The sequence below is a fragment of the Tachypleus tridentatus genome, chromosome 9 (assembly GCF_004210375.1).
Source record: "Tachypleus tridentatus isolate NWPU-2018 chromosome 9, ASM421037v1, whole genome shotgun sequence".
NCBI lineage: Eukaryota > Metazoa > Arthropoda > Merostomata > Xiphosura > Limulidae > Tachypleus > Tachypleus tridentatus.
Genome location: NC_134833.1, coordinates 34,581,287 through 34,596,316, shown reverse-complemented (window position 1 = coordinate 34,596,316; position 15,030 = coordinate 34,581,287). Strand labels below are relative to the sequence as shown.

At 31.1% G+C, this 15,030-nt stretch overlaps 1 protein-coding gene across 1 annotated transcript in view; it reads right to left on the bottom strand.

Annotated features, from left to right (window-relative positions):
• Nucleotides 1-15,030, bottom strand: part of LOC143225039 (aminopeptidase N-like) — a 98,843-nt gene that overhangs the window by 14,281 nt on the left and 69,532 nt on the right. The window contains exons 11-13 of the mRNA XM_076453705.1: nucleotides 12,367-12,461; nucleotides 3,879-4,009; nucleotides 1,387-1,442 (exon numbers count right to left, since the gene is read on the bottom strand). Coding sequence (XP_076309820.1) covers nucleotides 1,387-1,442; nucleotides 3,879-4,009; nucleotides 12,367-12,461 — 282 coding nt within the window. The remainder of the gene's footprint in view (nucleotides 1-1,386; nucleotides 1,443-3,878; nucleotides 4,010-12,366; nucleotides 12,462-15,030) is intronic.

Here is a 15,030-nt window from a genome sequence, read left to right as displayed (position 1 = left end):
ACTATACCATATATGGTTTAAGACAAAAAAAAAATCATGTTTCGTTATATTACCTTTATGTTCTTCTAAGAAAGTTAATTTAAGAGTTTTGTTTCAAAAAAAATAATTCGTTATTATTCAGCTTAATAAAAAACAAAATCATGATACTGATTTGAGCTAGGAGTTTAATTTATTACCTTACGTAAGAAAGTACTTGTAACTAGCTGAACGAAACGAAAGTAGTTCAAAGATAATGAATTGCATTTCGAAGAAGTTCTGCTACTTTCATCGCAACCAAATGTGAGAAACGCTGAGAAACAAATGTCTCACAGTAATCAAATGCAGTCTTAATCAGGTCGTAGATTTTAGAATCTTCTCCAAAATAATTAGTGTTTTCATGTCACCACGTGACCCATTTGTTGGTATCTGGTATAAATGCTTGTTTGTTTTAGTTTAAAACTACACTGCGTTATCGGCTGTGACAACTGTGGAGAACCAATCCCTGTATTTTAGCGTTATAAACCTCTAAACTTAACAGTTGGCCCATCTTTGAACAGAGTAAATATACGAGCAATACTTAGATATAAATAAACACACAAGTACAAAGGAACCATTTTGTATTCCATTCTCCTTTAATAAAGATTCCAAAAATGTATTTTTTTTTTGTAATTGTTAGGGAGGAGGGAATAGTGTGTGTGTTTTTCTTATTTAACATCTTGTAAAGATCCTAAAATGCTAATTTTTAGACTTGCTTCTCTAAAGTAAATTATTGTTTATTAATAAAGTTTGATGTTAAACATACATTTAACGCGTATGTAATATACACCTTAGTATAGAGGTGTAAAGATGTTGTTTTGAATTAAGCACAAAGTTGCACAAAGGACTATCTGTGCTGTGTCCACGACGGGTATCGAAACCCGGTTTTTAGCGTTGTAAGTCTGCATACATACCGCTGAGCCACTGGGGGGGGGGCTAGAGGTCTAAAGTGTGTGTTTTTCTTATGTCCTTAAACATGTAACATAGATGATATTTCGTGGTTATTTGCTAGTTCCGTCGTTTCAGTGTCAACGCTAAATAAATTAAAAGTTCACCAAAATACAATTAGAAGATATATATGTTTACTGAAGAATTATTTCAGGCTTTATTTGTTAAATAAAAAATAAATTGGAAGATACATATATTTGAAAAGAAGTAAAAGTCAGTGAAATTTAAGTACACGAGCTTTCTTAGCCTTAAATTTTTTACGTTCTATGATTTTACATCAAACTAAATAGATATTAATTGTTATAATGTGCAAATGAAACGGTAAGCTAATAATACTGACATTTTATGTCCACCTTTAAGAAAATAATTTATGTACCTATATATATATATATATATATATATTAAAATATAAATACAAATTACCTGGCGAGGTCCATAGCATCGTCCATTAACTGGGCCCTATTAACAACATGAATGATCTGGAAATAAATACGTAGAATCATAACATGATATATCTACATGCAAATTATAGCTTATTTCTATGTGATCCAATACTTTCACCCGCCAGTAGATAAACAAAAGGATAATTCATTGCTTTTTTATATAATGGTTTTATTATTTATTAAATCAGCAGCGAATTTGTAATACATTGTAATGAAACTAAAATATTTTAATTTAAATTTGATATTGTGACCAATCTTTATTACTTTCAATAAACTTTCACATAACAATTATAGTAGTCCACAAACTGACTAAACGGCTCGGTAAGAGACCCCTAGGGGTTCAGATATAAACAACTGACCACAAGATATGCAGCCAGAGAGAATAACATGCTATTAAACTCTGTTTAATATAGACATTGACGCGGTTGACTGTCACTTCTATAACGCACCCACAGTTGCCAATGTGAAGCATATTCAGGAGCCTTGTATTTTCGATCCGCAGTATGAAAGAAAAACTTGTCACTAGGTCACACCCGGTGCAACTTGTACGTACTAATATTTTCAATCGTAGAATTATGTGCAACTGTCCATTTCTCTCCAGCGTAATTTGTCTTTTCAATATCCGAACATTCAAAACATGGTATGCAGATTTAATAAAAACACGCACTTAAATAGCGTGAACATCGAAATATCTGATAATTATTACATTAAAGAAAAGAATTTGTTTTTTAGCGCTTCAAATATCCATTCACTCATTTTCTGTGAAATCTTGTGTTACATTTCGAACATATGTGTGACATTACATAAAATACAAGATGCACAGAGACAAAGTGTACACGTATCATAAAATGTAAGAAAAATACCCTGTAATGCAATCCTAAAAGTTAAGTTCCATTAATATATTTTTTTTCGTCTGAAAAGGAAAATTTTAGTTACATCAAGAACATATACATATTGTTATTCCTTATGGCATTTTACACCAACATGAATGATAAATTACTACAATAATGCCTATCATATTTTTGACTAATTCACTCTCAACTGGTTCCTTGTGACTTTCTAATAAAAATAAATAAATTTATTGCGTTTGAAGTATATTTGTCTTGCTCCATACCACAACTAATTAAACCGTCTGGGCTACGTAGCTGTAATACTAAAAAGAAAGATTAAGTTACTTAATACGTAATGCTTAAACTCTAAGAGCTTGAACATTTTTACATGAATTGAAATATTTAAAACATTTTAGTAAAACTAATGATAAATTGATGGTGATGTTTGTTCATACTGCCCTCTTCAAATGGATTTCACGTTATATACTGGTAGCTAAAACTACATTTTATTTCCTGTTAGAAAATCGCAATAGAATATCTGTGATGAATTCTTTAAAATAACAATTAAACGCCTTGTTTCAGAACTAAATAAAAACAAATACATGTTGATACATGATTTTTGGAACTCCAACTAGAAGGCACTCTATAAATGGTCAATGATATCCGATTACCTAATGCATGGAGCTTGCTAAGACCAGTGTTGCTACTTTATAGTTTCCCTCTTAATTGTTTGTTTGTTTTGAATGTTGCGCAAAGCCACATGAGGCCTATGTAGCTAGCCGTGCGTTATTTAGTAGTGTAAGACTAGAGGGAAGGCGGCTAGTCACCACCACCTACCGCCAACTATTGGGCTACTCTTTTACCAACGAATAGTAGGATTGGCCGTTAATTTATAACGTTCTCACGATTGAAAGGGCAAGCATGTCTGGGGTGACGGAGATTCGAACTCGCAATTTTCAGATTACGAGTCGAGCGTTCTAATCACCTGACCATGAAGGGCCAGTTTCCTTGTTAAACGTCATTTACCTTCATATCCCAAATATTAATATTATAAAGTACAGACCAGTCGAAAAACAACTAGTCAGTAGCACTTTTGAACAAAATAACTGGATTAGCTGGCACTATTATGGCTCACCAACACCTGAAATTGAGAAACGTGTTTTACTACATGAAAGTTCAAACTATGGAGCTTATGATCCACATCAAGACACGTTAGCCACTAAGGCCACACCCGCCCATACAGTAATGTATTTAGAAATGACCCGAATAGGATCTTCGTTCAATATCCGTAGTTGCACTTAAATTGTAATGGTTTGTCGCGTTTTGTATCCTAATTGAGTTGTACAACCAGTACAAGAAAGAGACGACATGAGAGAAAAAAACAGAAACTACTAAGAGCCTTTTGACCAAATACGAAACAATCACTTTACACTTTACTAATAAAACTTTGTCGGTGAAAGGTTCAAGCTTTGATGTGATTCGTTTTACAGCTAGCAATTAAATTATGGTAAGGATCTAATCATTTGTGCAACCATGAGGTATGTTGCTGGTATTCACTATGGCAAAGCTAGATTTTAACAACTTGATAAAACAATGTGTGACTTGAATAATCATTGACTTGTTTGTATGTGAAAATACGTACCTCATGGTCCTTCTCCAGTTGGTTTATCACAAGTTTCCAGTTATGAACGTCGTAGTTGACACGATAGTACCCCACTTCCTGGATGTTCACTATTAGCCAATCATTCGGTCCTGGTAAATCTCTCATAGTACCTTTTTGAAAATAATAACACATACCCTTTCATAGGAATAATTACAATTTCATAAATTTAAGAAAGAAGAGATAGTGACCAACAGTTGAGCAAGTGTGCAAATGTAGTTCATACTTATGTTTATTTTCATTATAACCACTCAAAAAAAGACTACCAACAATGAATACCACATTATATGTCTTGCAGTTATAAGCACTGGAGTTTCTTTTGTACAAAATAGTATTAATATTTATTTCATTTCGAAGTACGTAACTCTTTGTTGTTTCGTAGCAGGCCTACAATACGAAATGAGCATAATAGCATTTTAAAAACAGTTTGTACTTGGCATATTCTGACTTTTAGTCTTGACGCACAAACTGTAGGTCACTAGATAAAAATTTGGCATCAAAAATTCATCCCCATTCAACAGTGGGAGAATTATAACTTGATAACCAGTTCAACAATTGGTAAAGAATAGGCCACTTGTACTATTGGTAACAAGTGCTGTCATCCACTCAGGTACCTTTAACAGCGTTTCCTTAAACGATACAATTTGTCTGTCTTTATACTATTTATGGTAGGCCCGACATGGTTAAGTGAGTTAAGGCGTGCGACTCGTAATCCGAGGGTCGCGGGTTCGCATCCCGTCTTGCCAAACATGCTCGCCCTTTAAGCCATGGGGGCGTTATAATGTGACGGTCAATCCCACTATTCGTTGGTAAAAGAGTAGATCAAGAGTTGGCGGTGAGTGGTGATGACTAGCTGCCTTCCCTCTAGTCTCTAGCCCTCGAGTAGCTTTGCGCGAAATTCAAAACATTTGTAAGATGTAAAGTTTTGAATATACGAGACGCAATTTGGCAGTTAAAGTTCGTTAAAGGGTAATAGGTATAGTGTGAATTCAGTAACATTGCTTGTATGTTGGGTCAGCAGTTATCTCCTGGATAACATGTTGATCGATCGTTTGAGTTACACAATAACACTGTACACATTTCGTATTTTCAGCTTAGAAGGTGTTATAAGGACGACAGTTAATCACGTTGTTCGGTTAAATTTCTTTTGAATTTCGCGCAAAGCTACACGATGGCTATCTGCACTAGCCGTCCCTAATTTAGCAGTGGAGGGAAATCAGCTAGTCATCACCACCAACCGTCAACTCTTGAGCTACTCTTTTACCAATGAACAGCGGGATTGACTGCCATATTATAACGACCCCACGGTTGAAAGTGCGAGCATGTTTGGTGTGACAAGGATTCGAACCCGCGACCCTCGAATTACGAATCGAGTGCGTTAACCACCTGGTCATGCCGGGTACTGTTCGGTTAAATGCAGATATCTAGAAAAATATGAAAAAAATCGTTTTGTGTTCCGCTAGTAACAAGAATTAATCAGGCAAGTTATGATAGAACATACACTATAAGCCTTGCTTCCTCATAATATTTTGACGCCATATAAAATGTTGCACACAATAATATATTACTTTTATTAATTTCTAAATATTTGTGTTTGTAGGCGCAAATTGTGCTCACTCAATTTGTTGTTGTTGTTACTGTCCTGGTATTTCAAAACATTAGTGTTATTTCATGAAACGTAGAAAATTCTCATGAAAAATAGAGTGATATGTTCATCTTCATTTATGTCCTACAGATATTTCCAGATGCTCTTATTTTTATGGAAATTTTAATAATACATGAAATCTAAATAAATGCGTGTAAAATCGGTGCACTAAGGTAGACTGTTTTAATTTAATTCTAATTATGGTAGACTGGTTTAATTTAATTCTAATTATGGTAGACTTCTTCAGATGAATTCTAACAAAGGTAGACTGTTTTAGATTAATTCTAACTGAGGTAGACTGTTTCAGTTTAATTCTGACTTAGGTAGACTGTTTCAATTTAATACTAATTATGGTAGACTGTTTTAATTTAATTCTAATTATGGTAGACTATTTTAATTTAATTCTAATTGTGGTAGATTTCTTCAGATGAATTCTCACTAAGGTAGACTGCTTCAGTTAAATTCTAATTATGGTAGACTTCTTCAGATGAATTCTAACAAAGGTAGACTATTTCAGTTTAATTCTAACTAAGGTAGACTGTTTCAGATGAATTCTAACAAAGGTAGACTGTTTCAGATTAATTCTGACTAAAGTAGAGTGTTTTAATTTAATTCTAATTAGGGTAGCCTTCTTCAGATGAATTCTAACAAAGGTAGAGTGTTTCAGATTAATTCTGACTAAGGTGGACTGTTTTAATATAATTGTAGCTAAGGTAGACTGTTTCAGTTTAATTCTGACTAAGGTAGACTGTTTTAATTTAATTCTAATTATGGTAGACTATTTAAATTTAATTCTAATTATGGTAGACTGTTTTAATTTAATTCTAATTATGGTAAACTGTCTTAATTTCATTCTAATTATGGTAGACTTCTTCAGATGAATTCTAACAAAGGTAGACTGTTTGAGATTAATTCTAACTAAGGTAGACTGCTTCACTTTAATTCTAATTATGGTAGACTGTTTTAATTTAATTCTAATTATGGTAGACTTCTTCAGATGAATTCTAACAAAGGTAGACTGTTTTAGATTAATTCTAACTGAGGTAGACTGTTTCAGTTTAATTCTGACTTAGGTAGACTGTTTCAATTTAATACTAATTATGGTAGACTGTTTTAATTTAATTCTAATTATGGTAGACTATTTTAATTTAATTCTAATTGTGGTAGATTTCTTCAGATGAATTCTCACTAAGGTAGACTGCTTCAGTTAAATTCTAATTATGGTAGACTTCTTCAGATGAATTCTAACAAAGGTAGACTATTTCAGTTTAATTCTAACTAAGGTAGACTGTTTCAGATGAATTCTAACAAAGGTAGACTGTTTCAGATTAATTCTGACTAAAGTAGAGTGTTTTAATTTAATTCTAATTAGGGTAGCCTTCTTCAGATGAATTCTAACAAAGGTAGAGTGTTTCAGATTAATTCTGACTAAGGTGGACTGTTTTAATATAATTGTAGCTAAGGTAGACTGTTTCAGTTTAATTCTGACTAAGGTAGACTGTTTTAATTTAATTCTAATTATGGTAGACTATTTAAATTTAATTCTAATTATGGTAGACTGTTTTAATTTAATTCTAATTATGGTAAACTGTCTTAATTTCATTCTAATTATGGTAGACTTCTTCAGATGAATTCTAACAAAGGTAGACTGTTTGAGATTAATTCTAATTAAGGTAGACTGCTTCACTTTAATTCTAATTATGGTAGACTGTTTTAATTTAATTCTAATTATGGTAGACTTCTTCAGATGAATTCTAACAAAGATAGACTGTTTTAATTTAATTCTAATTACGGTAGACTTCTTCATATAAATTCTAACAAAGGTAGACTATTTCAGTTTAATTCTAACTAAGGCAGACTGTTTTAATATAATTCTAGCTAAGGTAGACTGTTTTTGTTTAATTCTAACTAAGGTAGACTGTTTCAGTTTAATCTGACTAAGGTAGACTGTTTTAAATGGTAGATTGTTTTAATGTAATTATGGTAGTCTTATTCAGATGAATTCTAACAAAGGTAGACTGTTTTAATTTAATTCTAATTATGGTAGACTGTTTTAATTTAATTCTAACAAAGGTAGACTATTTCAGTTTAATTCTAACTAAGGTAGACTTTTTCAGATGAATTCTAACAAAGGTAGACTATTTCAGTTTAATTCTAACTAAGGTAGACTGTTTCAGATGAATTCTAACAAAGGTAGACTGTTTCAGATTAATTCTGACTAATGTAGCTGTATTAATTTAATTCTAACAAAGGTAGACTGTTTCAGTTTAATTCTGACTAAGGTAGACTGTTTTAATTTAATTATGGTAGTCTTATTCAGATGAATTCTAACAAAGGTAGACTGTTTCAGATTAATTCTGACTAAAGTAGACTGTTTAAATTTAATTCTAATTATGGCAGACTTCTTCAGATGAATTCTAACAAAGGTAGACTGTTTCTGATTAATTCTAACTAAGGTAGACTGTTTCATGTATATTGTAGTTAAGGTAGACAGTATTAGTTTACTTTTAACTAAGGTAGACTGTTTTAAATGGTAGATTGTTTTAATGTAATTATGGTAGTCTTATTCAGATGAATTCTAACAAAGGTAGACTGTTTTAATTTAATTCTAATTATGGTAGACTGTTTTAATTTAATTCTAACAAAGGTAGACTATTTCAGTTTAATTCTAACTAAGGTAGACTTTTTCAGATGAATTCTAACAAAGGTAGACTATTTCAGTTTAATTCTAACTAAGGTAGACTGTTTCAGATGAATTCTAACAAAGGTAGACTGTTTCAGATTAATTCTGACTAATGTAGCTGTATTAATTTAATTCTAACAAAGGTAGACTGTTTCAGTTTAATTCTGACTAAGGTAGACTGTTTTAATTTAATTATGGTAGTCTTATTCAGATGAATTCTAACAAAGGTAGACTGTTTCAGATTAATTCTGACTAAAGTAGACTGTTTAAATTTAATTCTAATTATGGCAGACTTCTTCAGATGAATTCTAACAAAGGTAGACTGTTTCTGATTAATTCTAACTAAGGTAGACTGTTTCATGTATATTGTAGTTAAGGTAGACAGTATTAGTTTACTTTTAACTAAGGTAATCTGTTTCAGTTTAATTCTCTGGACTGGTCAGAACTTCAGGTTAAGTTCATTTGAATCACCTTGATGTACTTTTGACTGGGATACAGGAAAAAACAAACGCGAAACCTAAAAAAATCTGGTCGCAACCATTTTTACAATACATGTAACAGTTTAATTCCCAGAAATTATACTAACAGTTTGTGACAAATTCATGATGTTAAAAACCACATGTGGGTTGAAGAATGATAGAGATATAAAAACACTATAACCGGAGTGCTTTCGATAGGTTGACCTTTCTTTTTCAGGGGCAAACTGGTTACAAACGTTATTAACAAAGTGCATGCTAGATTTAACATCATAGTTGAATTTATTTTCTAATAAAATGAGTTCCCAGAGGTGAAACGTAACAGTTTCTCTTACAGGGCGCTCCGTCTAAAAACTTTTGATGTTATATTGTACAGGGTGGCCCGTAACTCCCTACCCATCTTTATATCTTATGTATCCAGTGTATCTGTGTGCTGTCCCTCATTCTCGCTGCGCTCATGTACCCACGTATTTGTCACAAGACACTCTTCAAGTGTAAATGGGCTTACATCGGCCATGTTTCTCTGAAAAAAAAACACATTTATAATACATGCGTAATTGAATATAACATAATAACATATGGATGGGTAGAGACTTATGGGCCACCCTGTATATGACTATGTTAAGTAAGCCCACGTGAAGAAAGAATTATATTAATATTTAACCAACACGACTGTGGCAGTAACTCGCTTTATCCGAAAATAAAACAGGTGTATAATATTGCGAAACCATTATCATGTTTTGATATACAAAACTGAAATAATAGAATAAACTGGAATTGTTTCTATAAATATATAAATTATTTTACTACGTAACTTGTATACTCTGTATCATTTTCACCAAAGGCATTCGTTTTATGAAATTTGTGGATTATAATGTTGTTCGTTGATTACATACGTAAGATATGAATCTTCAAAATTGGCCAGTTTAATTAAGATATTCTTAGAGCTACTATAAATGATAATTATTTATTTCACATGAAATTAAAATAGTTGTTGATATTATTTGTCTTAGGTGTTGATTCTAGATGTGAAAATATGCTTTAGAATAAAGTTATTGACACTAAAGAAAACGTAGATAAAACACAAACCCTGAAAATGTAAATTTTATAATTTCAAATAATTTAAATTATTGGGTTTCTTGATTTATCAGTTATAATGTATAGTGATATATATTCATGTAAATTTAATGATGAGAGTTTTTTACTCTATTACAATTTGTGTTAGAACTTGCTCTAAATATATATATAAACACAACTATTGAGATTTTAAAGTATTTCTAACATTTTATTATATCCTTTACTCCTATTGGTTTGTAATATTTCGTTGGTGTTTAAATCATAACTTTATCTGTATCTAACCACAAAGAAGCCATATAGAAGGTATAGAAGTCATATTCAAATATATAATTTTCTCTACAAGTGGGTTTTCTCGTCATCTCGGAAGAAATTGACGTTAGAGAACGCAAATACCTGAGGCATTTATTAGAGCAAAAGTATTAATTAGGTAATGAATAACAGAAACACGTTTTCAGCGTATAAAATTACAAATATAACAGATTATGGGCTGGTTCTTTTTCCGCAAAGCCACACGAGAGCAATCGCTGTTGTCCACCGTGAGAAATCGAACCACAAGAGGAACGTTTTAAATCTGTAGACTTACATTCTCCTATCGGGGACAAAGGAAACTGTTAACTAGCCAAACTACATTAAGACACTCTTTAGTTTATAAATATTTATACTTAACTTGATTAAATAACATTTAATATTATAATTAAATTCATTTAAAAACAATTAATCATTATTATATTAAATTAAACTGTTAACTAGCCAAACTACATTAAGACACTCTTTAGTTTATAAATATTTATACTTACCTTGATTAAATAACATTTATTATTATAACGACAATCGATGCATCTGAGGTAAATATATTTTCACTTATAGAAAATGTGTACTCACACATCACGTATATAAATACTATCGTTCAAAAACAAGTTTGTTTTCACGGATTTGTTTTACTCTCCTACATTTCCTTCTTATTTCAGTCATTTCCAAGCCAACAAAAAAAGTGTTTTTAATAATTGTTCTCATATAACGAGACAGCACTGGTTTCAGTAACATAACACAGGCCGAGCTGTTACTTGCTGTGTTATATTACACAAAATTTGATGTGGCAGTTCCACGCTGAAAGTCACTATCAATGACCCAAGGGTAAATATAAGTTGTACATGTAAAGACATTATAAATACGACATTTTTATAATCGTGCACTGTGTGTGAGGTTATGACTAATGTTTCATATGTTGAAATTCAAAAATAATCACTATTATTTTACTAGTTTTTTTGTAAAACTGCTGTCCTTGAGACTTGGATGGTACCACTTCACGTAAGTGGACGGGAAGTTTTGTTTTGAGATTAATGTTTTGGTTGGAATTTCTTGTAAAGTTACACGAGGGTTATCTGCGCTAGCCGTCCCTAATTTAGCAGTGTAAGACTAGAGGGAAGGCAGCTGGTTATCACCACCCACCGTCAACTCTTGGGCTATTCTTTTACCAATGAATAGTGGGATTGACCTTTACATTATAACGCCCCCACGGCTGAAAAAACGAGTGTAATAATCACAAACTTCACTTTGATAATTAATTTACTTAAAAAGAGAATTATTACTGTTTAAGTATTACTGTATAACTATTACTGTGTATAGTATTACTGTATAAACAGAAAAATACTTTTGGAAAAAGTCCTTATGCTTTTTTTTGTTTATAATCCTTCAACCTTTACGCAATGACAAAAAATTAAACATATAATATTTAACTTATTTTATTGATTTCTCTAAATTTCTTCACAACTGCACATTAATATGGTGCAAAACTGCTTACATCGCATTGCTGTATCATAACTTTTTTAACATTGTGATAATTATAGGGTTAAATGCACCAAACAGAAGAAAGGATACATTTTCAGTTTTAGTTTAACGATGGAGAAACTTTCACAAAGTTAAATGAGGTAAATACGGACCAGTGAACGTTAACAACACTGAGATGGGAACGACGTTCCAAATAGTTAATATAATTTACCTTAAGTTTAGCATTAATAATGCCTACATCAAATGCCACCATTACGTTTCTCTAATGGGTTTTTCATCTTCTTATGTTGTGGCGTCTTGCTTTTCTTTCTTTTCCAGCTATTCATGTAAAACTTTACTTTTTTGCACTTAAAATTACTTTTGCTATGAAAAGTTACATAAAGACCTATTTTCTAAAACAATTTACTTTTAATCAGTGAAAGAAAAGACATTAAATCATTAAACAAATCGTAAAATATACTAGGTTAATTAGATTTACCACACAATGAAAGAGTTTTAGACAGCACAACAAAAGAAACTACGTCGTAAAAACTACTGACGATTGATTTTTCTCCTTTTTATAACCTTACTAAACTTCATTGCTACACATCTACATAGAACAAAATCGTAGGTTTAATTGTATCAGAGATTAAAAGCATTGTTATATAGGCTGAACCAAATTAGTAACTAAAAAGACATATTTAATTTACACATTTACCTAAGAACTATATTACCTTCAAATATTGGTGCGCCAAATAGATCATCGAATTCTGTATTAGGAATATGTTTTTCACAATGTTTATTTTATTATTATTTGCCTACCTGTGGCAGAGTGAAGCCACAGTTTAGTTGTGGTGTTTTCCCAGTCAGGATTCCTTGAATCTGTGTACGTAACTGGAATTTTCCACAGAGGTTCACTGAAAATATAAGAACATTTTAATACGTTATTTTGTGTTTCTGCTGACGTTCAAGGATTTCTTTTGTTTAAAGTATATCCAACGAACTGAAAAGTCTCTTAAAATAAATGATTACATGTCGCTCTATAAAATACGTGTAAAACGTGTAAAAGCACACTGAAGTTTACATTTATAAATTCTTATTTATATTCAAGTTTTATATCTAGAACTTGTAGAATGTGTTAAGCACATAAGATTTGTGGAACCATGATGTAATGTTTCAGGCTACTTTATTGGTGACTTTGAACGTGTGATTTTTGTATAATTTTTAACCTATATTTTTGTATCGCTGTTTCACCAAAATTATGCGTGTGTTTTTTTTTTCCGTTTTGTTTGTAATTAAAGTTACACATGGGCTATATATGATCTGCTTACCATGGATATCTAAACCCGGTTTCCAACTTTATAAATCCGCAGACATACCGCTGGGAGTCCAAAACATTGTTAATGTCAAGTAATGAGATCGTGGTTTAACGTCTGGAACTTTATTAAGCGTAGGAAGTGATTTGATTAATTTAAAACGCATGTTTTACGAAAGTGAATTATTTACACTGTAGACTGATTATATATTTATTAAAAGTCAACTAGCTAGTAAAGTTTGTGTGTGTGTTTCCAATGAATTACTAGGGTTACGAGAAGTACAGAAGGTACGAGAAAAGTGAGTAACTTGTTAAATGATAAGACTTAGCTTGTAGTGGAAGAAATAAAATGCTTTCCTCATATTTGATTTGAATGGATTTTGCACTCTTCTCTTATAATGAATAATCCAAAAAGAGCCCATCAATAGAAATCGTCAAAGTGGTCTTTCAAAACTCTTTTATTTTCTCTACAATCTAAATCATATTTAAGGTATGATTTATTCAAGCACTGTGGTAATGTCTAATTATTAAGAATATTAGAATAAGTAACGCTCAATAAAATATTTTTAAACGTTTTTCTCTGATTTTCTTAAAGTTCATTTTAGAGCAAAATTTTAGTTTAATACATATTAAACTCAATCAAATATGTTTAGAAGTAGCGTACAATTCTTATTCAAATTTCAAGTTAAAATCTGATACTTATATTTTGTTTTTAATTATGTACAAAGCAATATAAAGGGTGAGCTGTGCTCATAACAGGAAGTGAAACTCGGGTTTCTGGTGATGCAATTCTGAAGAATTGCCATTGGGAGGGAAGCAAATCTGGTGCAATAAATATTCTAGAGACTACTAGAAAAAAGGTGGAACACGAAAATTATAAATATTTTTTTTTAATTTCACAAAGTCTCTGAAAGTTGGGTGTAACAAACAAATTGAAAATAATTAAAAATTTATAGCTGACTCTCAGTATTGATTCCTGTTATTTAGTACAGTATAACTATTTAAATCTAACAATAATTTAGCCCTAGTTAAAATGTATGTATTTTTAATGTAGTACAACTTTGTTTAAATCTAACAATAAATTATCCTTAACTAGGATATATATTCTTAGTTTTATTGTAGTATAGCTATTTTTAAAACTAATTATAGGTTATACATAATTTGGATATTCATATTTTTAAGGTGACACAACACTCTGTTTAAAACTAATTATCAATAATTCTTAGTTAGGATATACATATTTTTAGCGTAGCATAAACTGACTATTTTTAAACTGACTATCAATTATCTTTAGTTAATACTTTCATATATTTAATATAGTACAACTTTATTGAAACAAAATATTAATTATCCTTACATTAGGATATTCATATTCTTAATTTAATACATTTTTTAACTTACTATGAATTATCCTTAATTTTGATGTTCATATCTTCAGTGTATTACAAATCTGTTTAAAACTATCAACCTTAGTTAGGTCTCGCTTATTCATATTTTATAGCATTTGAACAATTAATAATGTTGTAAAGTAAACTGGAAACGTATTCCCCTGACATAAGTTAATATTATATGATCAAATAATTAACTTTTCAAAGGTTAAAACAAACATATCAATACAGAATAACTGATTTTGACTTTTCATACATAACATTACAGAATGGTTAATTGAGAAATAAAAAGACGGATCTCGAATATAAAATAAAGTTGTCAGTTTTTAGCTCATTTTTTTCTATATGAGGTTTCCATATAAAGTAAGAACAAGATTAAACAGGACAATATTATACATCTTAAGACATAAAACGAATATTATGAAAAACTGGTATCCAGGTTGCACATACTCGAAGATACAGTGTTTTCATCACATGATGACCAATCTTATTTAAAAGACACGTAACGTCCTTGGATCATATTTTGCACGATACGGTTTATGGTAGGAGAAAGTGATACGAGATATTAATGTGGCTATTTAGATTCGTATGAGGCCTACACATCATTTCGATGAAGGTTCTAACATTTGAGTTTCATTAACCGCCAGTGAAATACGATAATGACGTCAAAGTATTTCAAATTGCAATGAAATAAACATCCAGAAGAAACTGTTTGTTTGTTTGTTTTTGAATTTCGCACAAAACTACTCGAGGGCTATCTGTGCTAGCCGTCCCTAATTTAGC